Here is a 22,272-nt window from a genome sequence, read left to right on the forward strand (position 1 = left end):
GGGGGACGAAATGACCATTGCCTTTTTTTCTTATAGGTTTTTTTACTATTATTTATAATTTTTTTTTGGAAAAGAGATCTCTACCTAGGCCTGTAGAGCATGTACGCATGCAAGCACAGCCTTGGACAGGATTTCTGCATTTCCATGGATGCATCACGGTACTTTCGCATGCTTCTGTGTCTAGGCATAGGAACCACCCGGGCCACGTGACTAGGTAGCGTTTTTTCCCCCTTATTTTGTTTTTAAACAAAATTTTAATTTTCACAATATGGATTGCGTTTTCTTCTCTAGATGTTATTAGTTCTAAGGTGGAAATTTTGTCGCTAATCTTACATGACGAGTGAAATCCTTTACATGCCCCCTTGGAAAACAATAGTAGGGCTCAAATTCTGTGTCCTTTGTTTAATGTTTCGAAACCCATTCACTCCAAATTGTTTATAGAAGTTAAATATGAAAAGAGAGAGGAATGGGTGTGTCAGATGGGTATACCGGATTCTAACACCGTTTGTGTTTATCTCTCTTCCATCCTTTGCAATGATTATATTACCCTTCAAATGGACAAAAAGAGATGGACACATGGACACATCAGGTGCTAACAGCTGTTTGGCGTTAAGCAGTTTTGTTTGATGATGTGGATACATCAGCCGTAGAGGGCTGGATTTTAGCTCAAGCTCTATTCAACATTTTTCAAGATTCACAAGGAATTTTTTTGTGTTTCAATTTAATTAGCTTGCTGAAATTGACAAACTAACTAATACATAACAAACTTCTCCAAAGAATCAAGCGCTCATAAGATTATTAATTACCTCTCTCCTCCATCTCTCCCCACAAAAAAAGGAACCCGGCCCTCATAGCTAGATTTTAAGAAATTGGGGGGGGGGGGGGTTTATCTCTTTTTAGCTAATTCGTGCTGAGCAGCCCTCATGAGGAAACTATCATTCTCCAGGGCCACTTGCAGAGGAATGTCGCCGATCCCACGGGCCATGGCAAGCAAGATTTCCTTCATTTCGGATTGAAACTCATCACGATCGACGGTTCCACTACGATCAGCATCAAACTTGTCGAAGATAATATCGTAGAGGCCTTTGATCTCCTCCTCGGTCCCCAAATCGTTCCCTAGTGACAATAGGCAATTAAATCCTTTACTAAGCTCCGAGCGTGATAGGACTCCATCTCCATCGGTGTCAAGATTCATGAACTGCTCGTTCACGCATTTATCGAAGGCTTCTTTGTCTTGGACGAATTCCGTCAATGTTGGGCCACTGATCACGATTACGCTCATTTTCTCAACTCTAAAACTACCCTCTTCTATTGGGGGCCGAGGGGGAGAGAGAGAGAGAGAGAGAGGGAGAGTAAGAGTAACAAAAAAAAAAATCTAATTCAGTTTATTTTGATGTTTCAGCTTACATCTCTATGACTCTGCTTATATAGGGGTTTGGTCTCTCTAATATTAGTGGGGCTTGGGCGTATTGGCTATTTGGCTGGTTAGAAATTTGCAAGGTATCTATACTTTCTTTTTTAAGTGTGCCATTTGGCATCTTTTGAACCAATAATTTGATTCTTTCTATGGCACATTAGTTTCCCTCCAAAGAAAAAGAGGGGGAAATCTAATGCCCTCTGAAGTTGTATGCGGTGCATATGCCATTGCTTTAACTAGTTGGGTACTTTTGATTAAAATAGAAAACAATGAAACTCATATGGCATATTGTAAATGTCAATGCTTTGAGGATCTCTTTCCTTCATCCACTTGATTGGTTTTGAAGAGTAACTATGACCAATTTAGTAGGAGGAGATGTGGTGGGTGTGATTTTAGTATATACTAAAAATTTTCCCTTACCGTGGGTAAAGGAAACCCCAGAGCAACATAGTCATAAACATTCTTTTCGGATGAAAAGTTTGAAAATGTACTTATTCTCGTTATGATCCTAATAGAATTTTAAAATATTGATTTTTTAATAAAAGTTTATTATGGGGTTGTGTCATTTTCAATTAGATACATAAATGATCATCAACAGATATGATTATTTGAAGACTTGTTTGACTAGTCAACAAATATCTTTTATTCAAAATTATGGATTTTGGACATGTATTTTGGAAACACCCTTGATGGTGTCTTTTCTTTTTGCATTTTATAGAGAAGAGGTTGAATCTATTTCTCTTACAATTTATTGGCAATCTGGATTTTGGTTATCCATTGGTTTTCTTTACTATTATTTTGTGTCCAATTGAACACAATTCTAAAGTCTCCTGACGTAGCTGGGTAAATGAGTGCAATGACTACTAGAAGGACCTGTGGGGGTGTTTTTATCTTGGATGTTGATTTGCAAGAGCATGGTTTGCATCATTGGGGTGTCCAACGTCTTAAGGAGAGTGACTGGTGGCAAAATTCCACCTTTCCGTTTCCTTAAGTTTCTCTATACATTTTCAAGTTTGTAACACTGTATATGGTGCTTAAGTTTGTCATCATCAACCTCGGTTTTTATCTATGATTCATATAAGTATTCTATTCTCCTTGTTACATGCGTTAATATGTATGCTCTGGATTTCTATATTAAAAAAAAAAGAATATTTATGTTCTGGATAGAAGTTTCAAACAGACCTACTCCCTTTAATCCCACAATGAAGGAATACTTCCTTGGCCATGGCTGAAGGGAAACTATCTCGTTAGCATATATATCGTCTTTTTATGTGGAACATGTAACTGAACCCTATAAAAAGACCTTCTTATGTGACAATGCAAAGAGACTTTGATTTTCTCATTGACCTGTTTGTTTTTTTTTTTTCCTTCAGGTGTTGTGAATGCCACTTTCAGAACCGACCCTCTTACCTTGCACGTCCTCAATAACTGTTACATGGCAATTTAGATGGGGTTAAAATTTTATGCAGAAGTAGACTCGAGGTCTCCAACACTTACGTCAAGTTATAGCCTGATCCGAGGTGCCCATCCAAGTACTAAACAAAGCATTGAAAAAAAATAAATTCTAGGAGTACCAAGAGGGTGTACAGGACTATCAATAGACAAATGGACATGTATGTGAGGGTATATTGAATTTGAGTCTCAAAAAATTTGACATGTTAGGGAGGAGATAGCTGAAGAAATTAAAAATCGAAAAACCAAATCACATAAAGCGAAACACACCTCAAAACCGGAGAAATGAATAAATTTAGAAAAGGGACGAGATTACAAGAGAGAAAAATAAAGGTTGGGTTTATGGTACCGAAACATTTTTCTCCCCCCAACCCCCCAAATCTAGTATTGCTTAGATTGGATTGACATGTTATTTTCTTTAGGATCAAGTTTCCCTTCACCTATGGAAGGAAGAATTAGGGATGTCAAAAGCTGGCCTGCACTGATTAGGTTTGATTAAGCTTGATGCGCATCAGACCTACAACAAATTGGAAAAGAAATATTAACGACTTTAGATTTGTGAGAGTTTCCTTCATCCAGAAAAGAAACAAAAAAAAACTCTCTTCATTTATAGTAAGGATCTAGTTTTTATGTAGGAGTATATATGTATATGATCATCCTTTTCAACCGTTAGATGAGGTACGTGAGAATATATTATTATAAATACAACCTTATACATACACAACCGTACATCAAACCTTTTGCCTTTTAGCGTTTATAGCAAAGTCATTTCATCAATCACGGCAAGCATTTTTTGGTACCAACACAGAGTGATGGTTCTGTCCTTTTTTGGTCCAAAATATGGAGGACCGGAGGATTTATCACATGCCATCATGTGCCAGCATAGATGAGAGATGAATCTCCATCTTTTTCTCACTTGGTTTTACTTCTAAAAAATATTCCCTTGCCATGAAAACGGACAAACCCAAAAGCTCAAGAAAACATGAAATAATTGTGGATGACATACAAAGTCTCAAACCAAAAACCCAGTTATCTTCCCTTTTCCCCTTTGATCAGTAGCTCTCTCTCTCTCTCTACTCTTTCTGCAATTTCTTTTTCATTTTTTTTTCCCTCTTTCTTCTAAACACACCTTATTAACTTACTCATGGCTTCAGGCACCAAAACAAACATTTCAAGTTGGGGATTATCAGAGAAGAGAGTAGTGATGGTAGTAATGGTACTCCTAGTTTGTGGGTTGTTGTGGGGTGTTGTGTACGATGCGATAATGGTTCCTGCAGCGGAGCATATGAAGCGCCTTCTCATGGTCTCACCTCTGCTTTTAGTGTTTGTAATTCACTGGCTCTCCACTGTGCCGCCGGCAAGTCGTCTCAGCATTCCAGTGCCAGGGTCCGAGCCAAGTGCCATTCACCGAGCTGGAGGATCTCCTTGGGGTGTGGCTTTCCTACTTCTTCTCCTTTGCTTTCTCATCTCTTACCAACCTTCCTTCTATCGTGTGATCAGCCTCTAAAGTGTATGTTCCGTAACTGTTGTTAGTGGATCAAAGCAAGATGGAATGCTAGCATTAATATTGCTCTCTTGTGTACTAAAGTTAAGTTAGTCACTAATGCAAACCCCTAGCTATTTCATAATTCTTCTGGCCTCTTTTTTTTTGTTTGTTGATATATCAAAAAAAGACATATTGAAACTGCATATATGAACTACAAAGCTTCCAAAGACATGCAACCTTCCAAACCCATAAACTTCCTTAATAATCACTTGAAATCATCAATAGAAACTATAGGATGGTCCAACCCAAAATCTGAAATTTCCAGGCATTAAGTGGAGAGAGCCTCCAAGTATATGAAGGTACCAAGGACCTTAACAAACTGATGTACGTGTAATTATAGGTCTCTAACTCTCAACATCTCAACACTCTCTCTCATGTATAGTTCTTCGACATACTTGGCACTACTGGTGGACAAGCAATTTAGGAAGGTTTAACCTAAAACCTTAAAATGTTAAGTGGAGAGAATTCTATGTAATTATAGCTCTATATTTCCCAACGTCTTAATTAACACTCCCCCTCATGTGTTGGTGCTACAGGTGCACAGACAAATTAAGAAGGTTTAACCCAAACCTTAAGGCTTTAAGTGGAGAGAATTACTTAAGTATATATGATGTTGTATGTGTCTCAAATTCTTATACCTGTTTTGAAGATTGACCCGCTCCGATGTTTTTGGTGGCGACCCAAATGAGATTTTTTTTGAGGGTTCTGTGATGGTAGTGGAGGGTTTGGTACAACCCAAACTGATGGATAGACCCGTTTGAAGGAGTATTTATATGTTTTACCCGTCTTGTTGTGTAAGCAATTGAAACAAGATAAAAAAAAGGGATTTTCGAGTTAGGGTTTCAGGAGAGAGTTCTTGCTGCCGTTTTGGGTGTTTTTGAGAGATCTCCAATGTAATCTTCCTCCATTTACATAATGAATTCATCTTCAGCTTCGCTCATGGACATAACACATCATATTGGTTTGAACCACGTTAAATCTCTGCATCATCTTATTTGTTCGCTTTATTTTTGTTTATTCATGTTTCATGGTGTTTTTGTTAACATATGAAGGCACCAATGACCTGAATACGAATACACCGACATGTAACTATAGCTCTATAAATCTCAACATCTCAACAGAAACTACTGCTCATAATATGCTCTCTGGATACATACTCAAACTACTCAGGCCTTGAATACGATCAATCCATCAACCGAGAAATAATTCTATTTCTCTAAAAAAAAAATAATATGTATAATGGTTGGCAATGAAAGGTCAAGTAAATTGTGGATACAGTACCAAAGGTGGCATCATTTTCTGCAAAATCTCTCTCTCTCTCTCTCCTTCTCTCCTGTGTGTCTGCAGAGCAGATTGTGTATTAAAATTTTGGACTTGGGTAGTCTCTTATTGTCTTAACGAAGAGGACAGAACATAGCTAGGTTGCAGAGCCTGTGACCCTCTTTTCAATTACGTTTTCTTACCCTTTCTTTCTCATGTTGTAGTGTTTCAAGATTTTGGTTTCGTATTTTATTTTTCCAAGAAACGTTGTGATTATTCGGGTTTGTAGTGTGTGCTCTGGCATGCACCATGGCCTATTGGTTGGCTTCTTCTTCTTGCATACGTGGACGGTCCCCACTACTCGGATCAGTGTTCTGAACTAATGGAGAAAAGTCGACCTTGAATAATGGAACTCTGCCTGCCAGGAGAGGTCCCATTATCAATTCAGAGTTTCCTTAATTTTGAGTGACTTTATAAGCACTTCTGAATTTAGGGAGTAAGGATTTCTCTGTCCACCTTATAAATTTTAGTTTAGGGGATCTCATTGTGAGGTCCAACAAGACCTTATCCTTTTCATCTCACTTTTATTGTCTTTATTGTTTGAGTTTGTGGAGAGGGTGGGCCTCGACACAACGGTAAGGTTGCTCTATTACGATTTATTTGTCAAATCTTGAGTTCGAGTCAATTCAAATCAATGACAGTACAATCAATGGTAGGTACTATATATTTACATTTGCATTTTGTATTACTTTGATGGCCCCATTTTCCCCTTCATTTATTGTGAAGAGAGGATGATCTCTTCACCAATGGTGATGTGACGTTATTATTAAACTCTAGGTTCATCATTAACTCCAACCCCTCGATCCAAAATTCCCTTCTTTAGTTTAATCAAAGGGTCAGATGTGTAGATGAAGAGAGATTCATGGGTGGAGAGAAACTCGGTTCCTTTTCTGAATATAGGATTCAGCCTACACAGTAAATTGGTCCTGCATTCATACACGGGTGATTCTTGCCTTGCGTCTCTCTCTGGATGTTCCTTTATGAAGAGACTGATCACCCACCCATTGTGTATGCTTCACATACAATTAGGTAATGACATCTTTCTCATTTACTGTCATTATTAAAAGGGCATATATAGAAAAGCAAAAGAATAGATGTCATCACCTAATGTACATGAAGTAAGAGTAGATGATCTAGACTTTGTTATGGCCTTTGCTTCCTCCTTATACTGTATGGTACAGTATTTGATATGCATTTTAGGTCGATTTCGCATTCTCAAAAACAGTTATTTTTATCATCAGAGAATGCTTAATCGACTTGGAATGCACATCAAACACTGCCAAAAGTCTTTCATGCATTCTTGTCCAGTAAAATATAACATAGGATTCTATTTGGCTGATTGATTGGTAACACCTTTTGAGATAGTTTTGTTTTTCTTTCTAGCTACTAGTATCCAATGTTTCACATGATAGAGACTGTCGCATATATGTACCACAGAGCAAGTGGCTAATGACTTCATCCCTCCCTTATTCTCCCTAATATTCTTTTTTCCCTTTCGTTTTCTTTCTCATGATAAAAGGCAAAACTTTCTTACAAAGTAAAGAAAAAGGACCAAAGCAAGAAAGAGAGCCTCATTTGGTTTCAAATATTGATATTGTATTGGTTGATTCTGTATCAATAAAATGATTCTTTATAAGGGCAAAGTTCCAATTTCCAAATCCAAAGTCCAAACAAGCAAGAACATGTTATAGAATTGGATCTTGATTGTGATTTGATATATAGAAACTTGAAGGAAAACCTAGGCCTAGGTGGGGGCAAAGAGGAATCAGAATCTAGAGGTTTTTAACTTATTGTTAGATCTGGACCCTCCTACCATTCATCCTGAAATATTAAACTTCCCAATGGCAACTGCAACATGTGAGTTAGTATGGTTTCGTTCGCTCCTCCAAGATCTTGGGGTCATCCTCTCTTCCCCTATGCGGCTCTTTTGTGACAATCAAGCTGCTCTACACATAGTCGTAAATGCGGTTTATCATGAGTGCACCAAGCACATAGAAATCAATTGCCACGTGGTTCGCAAGCGCATTCAATTCGGCTGCCTAACTACTGCTCATGTCCCCTCTCGCATGCAACTTGCCGATATTTTTACAAAGGCTTTGGGACGTGAAGCGTTTCATGTCTTAATGTCCAAGTTGGGCGTTCGTGATCTCCACGCTCCAACTTGAGGGGGAGATTAGTCGGACTCAATAGAAGGAGTCCAATTCTCGCCAAGTCTTCCATATTCCTTACCATTTTTGTATTTCACATTCATATCACATGTGATAATAAAATTATGGAAACTATATCACATGCGATATGAATGAATTCTTCTCTTGGTCTCCAAGTCTCCAATCTAATATTTCTTCTTCATTTATAATCTTGTACATATTACTATTGAAGTCTAATAAAATAATTGCTGAGTATTCAACTCATATTCCCATATTTTACATGGAGGTTTCTAACCTATTGTTAGATCTGGACCCTCCTACCATTCATCCTGAAATATTAAACTTCCCAATGCTTAAATTGAGGGAAGAAAGGACAAACGATTTCACTCTACTTTACAAAATCAACACATAACACCAAAATTTTGAAGCCCTATCAGAGGAGTCTCCCAAAGTCCAAAAAACTAACTACTACAAATTATTTATTTACTAAAAAGGCAAGATCACCCACCCCCACATCTTAACCTTCATGACCATTACACTCATCAGCCATCATCATAATAGAGGAAACCACCATTTTTCATGGAAGTAAGACTGATATGAGATCATGAACAAGAGGAAGATCAAGGGAGCTCCAACACCCCATGGGAAGTTCCTCCAGCCCTGTTCAGTGAATCTTTCTCTGGTAATGGGATCAGGGAAGGAACCCTTCTTCTGTTTTCGCTGGAAAGCCAGTGAACCACAAGCAACAACAACAGAGGAGACACCATCAACACCAGCTTGAGCTGATCCATCAAGTTCTCAAACATGGACTCGTAGTTGATATACCATGATAAACCCATTAACATAAACAGTATAACTAGGAAGAACCACAGGTGCAGAGGTAGAGAGGGCCACTAAGGGTTAGAGGAAGAGTAGTAACCTCCAACCATATCTTCTGTGTGATCTTGACTCTTGAGGAGTTTATGAAACTACAGAGACCAGAGATCTGAAGAAACTGTAGTAGATCTTTTCTAGAATGGATTGAAAAATATAGTGAAGATTGGTTGCTTATATAGTGGGTTCTATCTGGTTTGTCTATTAGGGTTCCTTGGGAAAATTCTTAAGGGTAGTAATTTTAAGAATGTTACCCTTGAATCCTTGATATAAAGGCTAAGCAAAGCAGAGGAGAGTCTTCTATGGATATAGAGCTTAATTGGGTATTGGATCACCCATACCTCTGTCACGATCCGATCCCAAGTCAACTTGACTTGACTATATGGGCAAGGATTCTCCAAGTTTAGGCAAAACAGGAGGGAGTCACGTATTGGAGTGTTGAACACTCAATGCAGATGGCAGTGTTTATATGTTGGTTGTCATTGTTGTCAACACAGTGCATGTGTGTTATTCTTGTCAACACAGTGCATTTTGGTACAATGGCAATCTAGGACAGTTACAAAGGTCAGGATAGTTCAGGCTTCATTCTGGATGAGTTGGCAGCCTTCTGGTAGTGAAAACAATGTTCCCAGCATCCCCAGTAGTTCTTATAATGTTCACAGTGGCACTGACACCATTACAAGGGTTAGGCAATGTACATAGACGCCCCACAGGATTGGAAGTCATACAAGGGTATTTTTGTCATTTTAGGCATGGACAACATTATAGGGATTTTTGTAATTTTACAAAATACAAATGGCCTAGATAGGTGACAGCGAGAATCCAGAGGTATTTTGGTTATTATGTCAGTCACAGAGGTCTATAGAGTGTTGACACAGCTCACAAGGGCATTTTGATCATTTGACGGTGATGTGGCATGTTGGTAGTGATGCTAGAGCTCGGACCTATGTGACAGCACGGGCATTCCGTTGCAGATTTATACAGTGTCTTATAGCCTTCGGCAACATTGGGTGAAGATCTTATGCCTTGGGAATTGTGATTTTATAGGTTTACACGAAGGCAGCCTGTTTGAGGGCATTTTTGAAAGTCCAGATGGAATTTTTGGAAGTAGATAAAAACTGAATAAGTGTAGTTATTCGAGTCAGTGTTCTGGTGCATTTGGTTTCACGTGGTTTCAATGTCGGACGGAGGAGATATTGCAATTTCCGTATGGTCGCGCCGAAAAAGAAACTAAGTGGAAGAGGTTTTTTCAATTATGGGGAGAATTCTGGAAGATTTGATTGATTTTGGATATGTGAAGTGATAGTTCGTCTCGTCATGAGCATGATGCCGCAAACCACGTCTAAAAATTCGATCGAACAAATAAGTTATGGCCTAGATTCTGGTTGGTCGGGTGTATAAAAGGAGTGATACAGATTTCATATATGGAATCCAAATTCAAGTGACTGAGAAGAAACCACGTTGGCTGAATCCATTATGGAGGCGGAATTTGTAGGGCGCTTGAGACAAGTCATACACTGAGGGAAAGATTTCCCCGCAAGAGCTATGGATGGTTCTGTAGAAGAAATAGTACATTGCTGCTTAATAGTAGAACTGCCTGATTGGGTGTAACACGTAGACGGTGGACGCCATCAATGATTTTGATCACAAAAACAAAAATAGTTCAATGTTTAAAATTTGAAATTCATGGTCGGATTTAATCTAAACACTTACACCCCTGTGGTCCATGATTACATGCTCCGCCAATGTAAGATACACTGCACGAGAGATTCTATTTTACTATATTTCATGGCTCTAGGCGGTGTGAGAAGGAGAGATTACGATCGAACGACTTTAACTTTTTACCAGCTTCATCGACAAGATGAATGACTTAGATATTGTTGTACCTGATTAACCAATCAGAGCGCAAAGCGTAGTCTGATTACATCATGACTCGAGGATTTGGATCTGACGGCAGATATCGAGCCCAATTTGCTTTGGATTGTTGACACGTTCTGACACGATCTCACGAACTTTATTTAAGGTATACCTTGGGATCTCGATCCAACAGTCCTCAAGACTCGCACCACTGGGGCGGTGTACCACACTTGAGAGAATAAAAATTCCATATTGGATATATGGGGCAAATCCCAATTTCTTGACTATATTTTCAATCTATTTTGATAAATGGAGAAATCAGCCTTACTTGTGATTCTAAAATCCAACAATGACCCTCTTTAATAGCGGTTGTTAAATGTGCCAAGTAGAGGAATAAGACAAGGAGACCCCCTTTCCCCAGTCTTATTCATTATTTGTGCTCAAGCTCTTAGTAGTATTATCAACCAAGAGGAAGCTCAAGGTAATATTCATGGAATCAAAGTTCGAAATTGAACTCAACCTTTATCCCACCTTCTTTTCGTCGATGATTGCCTACTATTTTCAAAAGTTCGGCTTCAAGAAATCCACAATTTGAAGGAGTGTGTTGAGGTCTATTGCAAGGCAAGTGGCCAGGCGTTAAATACAAGCAAATCAGATTTGTGCTTTAGCCCAAACACCCCTTCAAAAATCAAAAGATGGTTCTCGAGAATTTTGAAGATGAAGTATGGGGAAGGACCTACAAAATATCTTGGGCTTCCAACTACTGTAGGGGTTAACAAGGCAGCTCTCTTCCATTAAATTACAAATAGAGCTAGCAAGAAGATGTGTGGTTGGTCAAAGAAGTTCCTCACTCATGCTGGCCGAGAGGTCCTATTGAAGTCTACCATACTGCCTAGTACAAATTTCGCTGGCATGCATTTTAAACTCCCCAAATCTACCCATGACCGAATTAACAAAGAAGCTATGCATTTCTACTGGGGAGGAAGCCATGAGAACTCAAAGACTGTGGATATCTTGGAACAAGCTATGCCATTTGAAGGAGAGAGGAGGATTGGGGTTTAGAGATCAGGCGCTGCACAACAAAGCTCTGCTGTCCAAAGCAGCCTGGAGCCTTTTTAGTACTCCCCAATCGAAGTGGGCTCAGTTTATGAAGAAGATATACTACCCAAACTGTGATTTCTTAGAGGCATCACTTGGAAGTAACCCATCGTGGGCTTGGCGAAGTATAATTGAAGGCAGGAAGGTCATCAAGATGGGGTTAATTTGGAGAATAGGTAAGGGTGACAGTATAAATGTGTGGGAAGATAAGTGGCTTCCAGCTCTTTCGAACTACAGAATTCGATCCCCATGTCCTACAAATTCCCCTATTAAGTGGGTTTCAGACCTGATCGATAAGGACAATATGAAGTGGAAAATTGATCTTGTGGATTCTTTATTTGATTTAGAGGAAGCAAAGGCCATTAAAGGAACCCGTCTATCGTTATTTCCAAAGGAAGATGAGCAAATTTGGGGGGCAGCCAACAATGGTAGATACTCAGTAAAATCAGCTTACCACTCCATTTGTAACGAAAGAGATTCAAAGAATAGGTCCGATAGTGGTTCGGAAACAAGTGTGGGCTTGTCAATCCTTACCAAAAATCCGGTATTTTCTTTGGACAGCTTGTGCAGGAGGCCTAGCTACAGGAGAAGCCTTCGCTTGGAGAAACTTCAATTTGGACCCTCAGTGTCATAGATGTGGTGAGAAGTTAGAATCTATAGAGCATATTCTCTTTCAATGCTCTTTCTCAAAGGCGGTTTGGTTTGGTTGCCCGCTGACAATTCGAATTCCAAACGATTACAATCTTCCCATTGCCAGTTGGATTGAATCATGGATTTACATCAAAGGAGTAGAGAACAAGGAGCGAAAACATGTCTTTAGTATTTGCAGCTTTATTGCTTGGACCTTATGATTAGCAAGAAATGATGGCACGTTTGGAAGAAGGCTTTGGTCTCCTTAGGAAGTAATACAAGTTGCCACTACAGGTTGCCTTGAATACAATCAGGCTCAGAGCTCTACAAAGCCGAATCAGCCTCAGGGAGTTTCTGTTCCAGCTGCTGCCTCGACCACTTGGAGACCTCCTCTTCCTCCTTTCTGTAGGCTGAATAGTGATGCTTCTCGAAACCCAGCAAAGGAGAAGCAAGGTATTGGGGTTATCATTTGGAATCATGAAGGCAGTCCCATCTTTGCTAAATCAGAGGTTGAGTTTTTCGATAGCAGTGGAGAGGGAGAAGCTCTGGCGATCAGGATCGGCATGCTCGAAGCCCTTGCCATGGGACTCGATTACCTTGAGGTGGAGTCAGACAGTAAAGCAACCATTGACCTGATCCTTACTCCTGGAAAAATTGGGACTTTGGCTGAGCAGGCCATTATTTCAGATATCCTATTTCTTGCCCCTTACTTTCTCGATTGTAAATTTTCGTTTATTCCTAGGGAGGCAAACTTTGTTGCCGATGCCCTAGCCAGGAAGGCCTTGTCTATGCAGAGTATGACAGTATGGCCGTTGTCCAATCCCTGGTTGAGAGAGATTTGTATTCCTCCATCCAGGAGTTCTTCTCCTGCTTCTGAATAAATTCATATTTACCAAAAAAAAAAATGTGCCTCGAATTCATGTACACATTTTGGGTGTTTTGAGAGATATCTACATTGTAATTTTTTTTTCCCATTACATAGTGAGACATCTTTAGCTTCGTCTGTGGAGGTAGCACATCGTATTGGTGTGTGAACCACGTTAAATCTCTGTGTCATCTTGCTCTGTCTTTGTTTATGTTTGTGTTTTGCTTGGTGTTTGTTCTAACAATGGTTTTTTTATAACTGGCCATTGTGCCTGTGTATATATATGATGTAGTTCTCTATGACATTTAAAATAGGGGCACGCAAAATGACCGCCACACCCTTAGTCATTTATGGGGTTCCAAGGAGGTGTGGTGGTCATTTCACACGCCCCTGTATCAGGGCGCAGGGCAACGTACGTTGCGACGGGTTGGTTTTTTCTTTCCCTTGAAAAAAAAAAAGGTTCTTTATACCATGACAGTTTTCCTTCACCCTCGGTGAATAAGGAATCCCCTCACCACTGCCATTGGTCCGTCAAATTGTTTAATCCCATAAAATGTGTTCCTCTTATAGGATGTTTGGATCTAAGTGAATCATGGTAGCTTTGGCCTAGCTTGTGATATGCTTTGATCTCCTCTGCCACGTGTTGCCTGCCCATTGGTGGGTGGTTTTTAAGCATATCAATACGTACTAAAAGTTTCTATCTTTTAATCCTTGAGGTTTTCCTCTAGCTTATATTACAAATTTTTTTAAAACTTTTTGGAATGGAGGAAATTAAAATTACTAAATAAAAAAATAATTCTCATTCTAAGAGTTTGTTTTAGTCATTTGAAACTGAAAGGGAAATATATTAAATAGAGAAGCCGAGATAAGTAGGCACACAGTTGGCTTACATTGGCATCATATACACCACAGAGAGAGAAAGGGAGCCGTTGGGTGTCAGCTTGTCCACGTTGACGTATTCGTTTATTGACCGTTTTTGTGCGTTTCGAAGGCGAAACAGCCCACCGAAGTTTTGAGATTTAAATTTAAAAATTGAATTTTAGCATAATTTTTGAATTTTGAATTTCAACACTTTTTTTTTTTTGTTTTGAATTTTGAATTGTATTTTGACCTATTATATATGGTCTCTTTAGAATTTATAATCTTAAACTTGAAATCTATTGGAAATTTGATATTTTCGTCCTTATTTTTTACTTTATGGATTCAAGGGTCGTTTGTGCTAGAAGGATATTTAGCCCACCTATCTTCTACTACGTCATGAGAGAAACCGTGAGGTGGCATATATTATGTAAGCGCGTGCCTAGCGTTCTTGCTATATTCAATGAATCCTGTCTAAGTACGTAGTGTCACAGAATTACACTTCCACATCATAGTTTACCATTTAAGTACAAAGTAAAGAGATTTTTTATATGTAGAGAAGGTATAAATGGATATGAAAATCATTTCAGAGTCTAATTTAATTGAATACCCGCCAGTATATTAGCATACGCGTACATGTGAGTCTATGCATGCCTACAGTTCTACGAGCAATATGGTACACTCTCAATGGTTCTTAAATTTCAAATCTCTATTTTGCCACTTGATAGATTTATGTTTGTACTAAAATTTATATGTGATCAAGAGCCGTTGGGGTTTATTTATCCACTTAATTACATTTAGCTAATCTCAATTAGTCTGCAACTTCAATGTATAGGTATTAAAAGTGTAACTTCAATGTATAGATATTAAAAGTTTCCATCTTTTAATCCTCTAGGTTTTCCCCTTGCCTATTTTACGATGTTTCATTTTTTCACTTATTGTAAAGGAGGAAATTAAAATTATTAAATAAAAAAATAATTCTCATTCTAAGAATTTGTTTTAGTTAGTTGAAACTGAAAGGGAAATATATTCAACAGAGAAGCCGAGATAAATAGGCACACAGTTGGCTTGCATTGGCATCATATACACCACGGAGAGAGAAAGGGAGCCGTTGGGTGTCAGTTTGTCCACGTTGACATATGCGTTTATTGGCTGTTTTTGTGTGTTTCGATGGTGAAACAGCCCATCGAAGTTTTGAAGTTTAAAAATTTGAATTTTGGCATAATTTTTGAGTTTTGAATTTTAGCATTATTTTTTTTGAATTTTGCCTCTTTTACGGTGTTTCATTTTTTCACTTATTGTATTGGAGGAAATTAAAATTATTAAATAAAAAAAAATTCTCTTAGTAAGTGTGTTTGTTTCCTATTGGTGTGCCCCCTACTATCTTACGTGTATTTTAATCAATTGAAACTGAATGAGAAATATATACAACGGAGAGGTGAGAGAGCTAGACAGGCAGACAACTGGCTTACCTTGACATCATATCTGCCACAGAGACAAAAAGAGAGTCATTGGGTATTAATTTGTCGATAGGGATCCACATCATCAATGAGAGGAATTGAAGTGAGAGATATTGCGAGAGGGCATATATTGGGAAACCACGTGCCCCTTTTTTTCGCTATAGAAATGAGAGGAATGTAATCTCTTAAAATCACACCTTCACATCACACTTTCCTGACCCTAGAAAAAAAAATCTAGATATGAAAATCATTCAATTCAATTGGAAATTTGAATGATTCTGTTCTAGTATATCCTCATTATGTTTTAACCTAATAAAGCTTCAAATTTTCATTATAATTTTTTTTACCAAAAAGATAAAAAATTTCATGTTATAAAAAGCACTCATTGGGTGGGGCATTGAGACCCACCACCCTCCTTGTTTTCTTTGGGTCTGTGATTTGGTTCTGCTGGCTGTCTATTCTTTAGCTCCTCCTTCACCTTCTTTCTCTTTCATTGCTATTGTATTTGATCATCATGGAGAGTGGTGACCCAAAGAGTGGCTCTAGCTCAACAAACTTCCAGGCTCAATCTAGTGGGAATCCTGTTGCTAGGGCTAGATTGAACCCAAGGTACCCATATAGGGCTCCATCTCAGATGGGTAGATTTGATTCTTCACAGGCTAGGAGTGTGCATCAGATGACTCAGTTGATGGGTAGCTTTGAATCTTCTCCTGCTCTGATGTTGAACCCTAGGTACCCATATAGGGCTCCAACTCAGTCCCACCAAGAATTTGGTCATGGGCCCATAGGGAGGGCTGGACATATCACTCCTCCATTTCACCATTCTGGTCCTCAAAGGTTCAACCCGTATGGTTTTGGGTTTGTTCATGATCGTGCTTCTCGTTCTTCCACAAGTCTTGCACCTCCCCAGTGGTTCAGATCTCCTCGCCCGTACAATTTGCGATCGAACCGTCGGGATCATCAGCCGAGAAACAGGACTGAAACATCCCTGATCAGGTCTCCGATCAGGCCGATGGGACCATCTAGACCGACTTCTGTTGGATCTGAACCACCATATGTACTGCCTGTTGTTGGACCTGAACCATCTCAGGCCCGGCCAGATATTTCCATGCAGGGACGTGATGGGTTCATGCCTGAACGTGGGTTTTCTGAAAAACAAATGCCAGAAAATGACAATCACGGCAACGGTCATCCTAAGCAATCTGAGGAGGCGGGTACGGTTCGGTTCTCACCAGTCTGTGATCTGGTTCCTTTTGTTGGACCTGAACCATCCCAGGCCCGGCCCGTTTTCACAGATAATGCCATGCAGGGTGGAGATGGGTTCATGCCTGAAGGTGTGCCTGAAGGAAAACAAACGCTAGAAGGTGATAACTCCAATTTGGATCCTCTATGGCCGGGCAGCCGAGTAACCATTGTGCGGCCTGACACAGGTAGGGGCGAAATGACCACCTTACCCACACAGGCATGCGGTCATCCTATGCATCCTGCGGAGGATGCGGGTACGGTTCAGGGCTCACCAGACGACCCATTAACGGAGCTAAAGTTGGGAATTGGAGATGTCAAACCATCCATTCCTTCTTCGAATGCTATCAAAAAAGATCCAAACTTAGGTAGTGATGAAAATGAAAATGAAGAAGACATTCCAAAGGGCATAGACTTGACTTTGAGGCTGTAACAAGAACTTAATTAGATTGGGAAGACTTCTTTCTTTCATTCATGTTTCAGCTTGATAATTTTTTAAAAAAAAATAAAAATTCAATAATTTGGAGCATGTGAGTCCTCAAATAGAATTTGTATTCTATGTTAAATTTTAGGGGCGCTGTTTTCTGTGCCGCAGCACAGCCTGCATCCAGGCACATGGGGGTGGGCACAATGACCACCTTGCCCCTCTGCACAGGCTGCCCATGTGCCTAGGCGCAGGCTGCGCTGCAACATAGAGAACATTCTCCCTAAATTTTATTTTTAATTTTTGAATAAATTATTCTAACCTTTGACTTTTCTGACAATTCGATGAACCTCCCATGCATTTCTGACAATTACTCAAACCTCCCCTAACGTTTCTGACAATTCAGTCAAAACACTTGATTAAAGGATTGAAGTTTTCTTTCCAATCTATCTACACTAGCATTCCTAGGCAAGAAGAAATACCAGTGGTACCTAACAGGAAGTGAATACACAACTTCTCATATTATTTTGAGGAAGGAGAACACTACCAACTGGGCGTGTGCGGTACGTTGCCCCTCCGCCTAGACATTGGGGTATGTGAAATCTACTTTTCCATGAAGTGCGAGTGTTATTTTCTAACTGTTACTCTGCCCGAAGTCTGAGTAGCAAAAACCCCTATTCACAATAAGATGAAAGTGAGCCGACCATCGGTCTCTACCTGAGCCGGGAGACAACCAACATTTCGTGTTTTCCGTATTTTTGCGTGCATGTATATTTTCTTATTTCTCCCCATTTTTTAGCACAATGTAGATAATTATGTTTCGATTTTTCTAGGGGAAAATCCAGTTTAATTGAGCGAGACAGGATGCTGATACCTTCCCATCCTTGTAACTTGACCGCTTACCCAGACTCCCTGACTAAACCATTTGGAATCAGGTAGCCCTTTCACTTATCCTAGATAGGGCTACCACTCATTGGGTCTTAGGCCCAAATCCTAAGTGATGACTCCATTTATTTTGATGCATAAAGCAAGATCCCGAAAATGAAAAACCCCCTCGTTGTCAAGGGACCCCGAAAACCGAAGGCGGACCGCGGTACCCACAATAGGTATTAAAAGTTTCCATCTTTTAATCCTCGAGATTTTCCTCTTGCCTATTACACGATGTTTCATTTTTAAATTTTTGTATAAGGAGGAAATTAAAATTATTAAATAAAGAAATAATTCTCTTTTTAAGTGTATTTGTTTAATATTGGTATGCCACCTAGTAGCTTACGTGTGTTTTAATCAATCGAAATTGAAAGGGAAATATATACAATGGAGAGGCATACAACTGGCTTACCTTGACATCATTTATGCCACAGAGAGAGAAAGAGAACCAATGGGTATTAATTTGTCGATAAGAGCCACATCATCAATGAGAGGAGGTGAGAGAAACCGTGATGTGGCATATATTGTACAAGCGTGTGCCCGCCTTTTTCTCTATAGTCAATGAATCTTGTCTAGGTATATATTTAGTGTCACAAAATTACACCTCCATATCGCAGTTTACTGAGCCTAGAGTGACTTAAGTTACCATTCTATGTACAAAGTAATGAGATTTCTTACATGTAGTGAAGGCATAGATATGAAAATCATTTTAGTCTAATTCAATCAAATACTCATCTATATATTGACATATGTGTGCATGTGTGTCTATGCATGTCTATGGTACTCCGAGTACTAGTGTACACTCTCAACGATTCTTAATTTTCCAATCTCAGTTTGACACTTGGTAGATTTATTTGTGTACCAAAATGTACATGAGATTTACGATGTTTATTTCTAGCTAGCTTCACTTTTTGTATAAAGAGGGAATTAAAATTAATAAAAGGAAATTCTTTTTAAGTGTATTTGTTTACTATTGGTATGCCACCTAGTAGCTTACATATATGTGTTTTAATCATTTGAAACTGGAAGGGAAATATATACAACGGAGAGAGATCATAGGTGGCACACAACTGGCTTATCTTGACATCATATACGCCATAGAGAGAGAAAGAGAATCTGTGGGTATTAGTTTGACGATAAGAGCCATATCATCAAAGAGAGGAGGGTGAGAGAAATCGTGACGTGGCATATATTACACAAGCGCGTGCCCGCCTTTTTCGATATATGCAATGAAAATTTGGAAATGAAAATCATTCCATTCAATTAGATATTTAAATAATTCTTTTCTATTATATATATCTCATTCCTATCTCATTGGGTGGTATTGAGACTCACCACGTACCCTCCTTGTTTTCTTTGTGCCTGTGATTTGGTTGTACGTGCTGGTTGTCTATTAATCTGTAACTCCTCCTTCTCCTTCTTTTTCGATCTTCATTAATGCTATTGTATTTGTTCATTATTCATGGATCGAGTTTGAACCAAAGACTGGCTCTAGCTCAACAAACTTCCGAGCTCAACTAACTGAGAATCATGAACCATCCCAGGCCCGCCCGGCCAGATATTGCCATGCAGGAACGTGATGGCCGGTTCATGCCTGAACGTGGGTTTTCTGGAAAACAAATTATTGCCAGAAGATTATCACAATCTCCACTGCAACGGTCATCCTACGTACGCATCCTAAGGAGGAGGCGGGTACGGTTCGGTGCTCACCAGTCCGTGATCCGGATCCTTTTGTTGGACCCGAACCATTCCAGGCCCGACCCGTTTTCACAGATAATGCCATGCAGGGAGGAGATGAGTTGATGTCTGAAAGTGGGTTTTCTGGAAAGCAAACGCTAGAGAAGACTCCTTTTCCCTTCTTTTATTCATGTTTGGGCTCTCTCTCTCTCTCTCTCTCTCTCTTTTGTTTCTCAATAATTGGGAACATGTACGTTCTCATATAGACTATTAAATTTCATTTTTAATTTTTCGATCGGTTGGAGAATGAGTCTGTATACCATGAAAACATTTAATTAAAGGATTGAAATTTTCGTTCCAATCTGTCTACTCTACCATTCCTAGTCAAGAAGAAATTCCAATGGTACCTAACAAGAGGTGGATACACAATTTCTTATATTATTTTGATAAAGGTGAATGAAAAAAGTTTTTCTTTACCCGCACGAGGAAAGGGTTCGGTCACCATCTAGGGTCCTGTAACATCCTCCTTTTATGAATGGCCGAATATACCTTCCAACTTTTATGTGATACCCTCTCCCACCCATCTGAAAGCCACGGTCAAGGGATTTCTCTTCACCATGACTTAACGAAATGCCAAATACTAACTTTTGTGACAGTTTAAATGGGTTTTGTTTAAGGGGGAGTTGGTGGGGGGGGGGGGGGTTTAAGGTGGGAAGGACGGAGACTAGAACACCAGACCTCCGACGTCGTAGGACTAGACCATAGCTAGCAGCGCCCATTGAGCTACAAGCTCATTTCCAGGCCGATAATAGATCAAAAAAGTTTTTTTTTTAAACAAAAATCTAGGTTCAAGTAGTCGCCTTGGAACCATGAAAAAGCAAGGATGCTTACGCCTTGACAACTATGTTTAATTCTATGTTTAAGTAATCAGCCATATAAGTTTCCTTAACAAGGATTATCAAAGTTGTAGAAATGGAGTAAACCTCTTCCCTTATGGGTTACAAATATCTCCTTAGTATTTTCAAAAATACCCCTTTTAATCAGAGCAGAATTTCATTTCGACGCTTGCGATTACGTTTCACCCTACCATTTGATGGTAAAAAATTGATACGATTACAAGATTCCATGTTAGTTAAATTCTGGTTTGTTTTTGATGATTTGTAAGGAATATGATGAAATACATGGTATCAGACGATCAAATTGGATTTTCGGTTCTTTGGAGAGGGACTCATCTGATGGTGAGTACGTATTGATCTTTAATTATTACATGCATTTGTATAATTATTAGGTATGGATCACAGGAAATGAGTGTTTATGGCAAAACAAGGTATAGTGAAGCCTAAATTGTGTTTGGAGGATGATTTGCCTTTGTAACCAGCTTTTCCTACAGTTTTAGGGCTTGTGGCCTCATTAATTTGGCTTTTGGTCTTGTGATTATTATTTTTCCAATGAAAGAACATTTACTATATTAATGTTGAAAATTGAAATAGACACTAAAGGAGTAGAGTAGATGATCATCGTCTGAAGAGAAAGGACTCAACGACTCAATGTGGCTCCTCCTAAGTCCTAACAATGAACCAGAGACACTGAAACAATAGAACAAGCATTAAAATCAGAACAGGCTTCTTGAATTTTCAACAGGATAAGAAAAACGACGAAAAGGTCATTATGCATATGAATCTACATGAAGAGTGTCAACCAAGCTCTTACAAATTGCAGTCTGTTCAAACTTCAGTATTTTGCAGCTTCAATTTCCTGGCCTGCAACAATGTTTCACACAGTATGAGCTTCCAGTTCAAGTGTGCTGCTCCTGTAGAACTTTAGCCCCATGGAAACAAAATTTTCTGTGAAGTGATGATCTGATAAACCAAGTTGCTGCAGGCTTCCCCCCCTCCAAACCTCCCCCCCCCCCCCCCCCCAAAAAAAAAAAAAAAAAAAAAAAAAAGGCATAGCAAACAGTGAAAGTCTAAGGTCTAAAAGTCATTAGCCCACTTTGTTCAATGTATTGAGTGAATACATTTTAAAATGTTTGGCTGCTGTGAGAAAATTGGAGGGAGGGAGTGAACAAAAATGATAAAGTTTCTTGTGAATTGTGATATTTCAACACCCACACCTACTCCCCCACCACACGCACACAAAACTTCATTTTGTTCCCTCCTAGTTCTTTAGAAGTTTAAAAATAGCTCAAAAACATAAAAGTTTTTAACTCAATGCCCTACAACTATCTGACCAAAAAATGCCCCATAACTAACATAACCACCAACACCCCTCCCCACCCCCCCAAAAAAGAAAAAAGAAAAAAGAAAAAAGAAAAAAGAAAAAAAAAGGTACTAACATAAACAATGGGTCATGAATATGGCCATCCACTGGTGTCATTGACCATTCGCTAGATGGTCATACCGGATGCTCAGATTGCTGCTGCTGGGATCCAAGGAGCTGCTAACGGCTGGCCCTCACTTCCCCCTTAAGTTGGGGGCAG

The 22,272-nt window shown here is 39.2% G+C and overlaps 1 protein-coding gene across 1 annotated transcript; it reads right to left on the minus strand.

Moving 5' to 3' along the window:
- Positions 1 to 886: 886 nt before the first annotated feature.
- On the minus strand, positions 887 to 22,271 carry LOC122641844 (troponin C, isoallergen Bla g 6.0301-like). Its single transcript, XM_043835150.1, has 2 exons — positions 22,258 to 22,271; positions 887 to 1,290 (listed from the first exon to the last, which is right to left on the minus strand). The coding sequence occupies exon 2, from the start codon at positions 1,280 to 1,282 to the stop codon at positions 887 to 889; it is 396 nt and encodes a 131-aa protein (XP_043691085.1). The 5' UTR covers positions 1,283 to 1,290; positions 22,258 to 22,271.
- Between the last annotated feature and the right edge of the window lies 1 nt (position 22,272).

Source organism: Telopea speciosissima, chromosome 10 (genome assembly GCF_018873765.1).
Source record: "Telopea speciosissima isolate NSW1024214 ecotype Mountain lineage chromosome 10, Tspe_v1, whole genome shotgun sequence".
NCBI classification, from domain to species: domain Eukaryota; kingdom Viridiplantae; phylum Streptophyta; class Magnoliopsida; order Proteales; family Proteaceae; genus Telopea; species Telopea speciosissima.

What these genes read in the sequence shown, in the direction of transcription:
- LOC122641844 (XM_043835150.1), bottom strand. Translation starts at nt 1,282, where the DNA reads ATGAGCGTAATCGTGATCAGTGGCCCAACATTGACGGAATTCGTCCAA.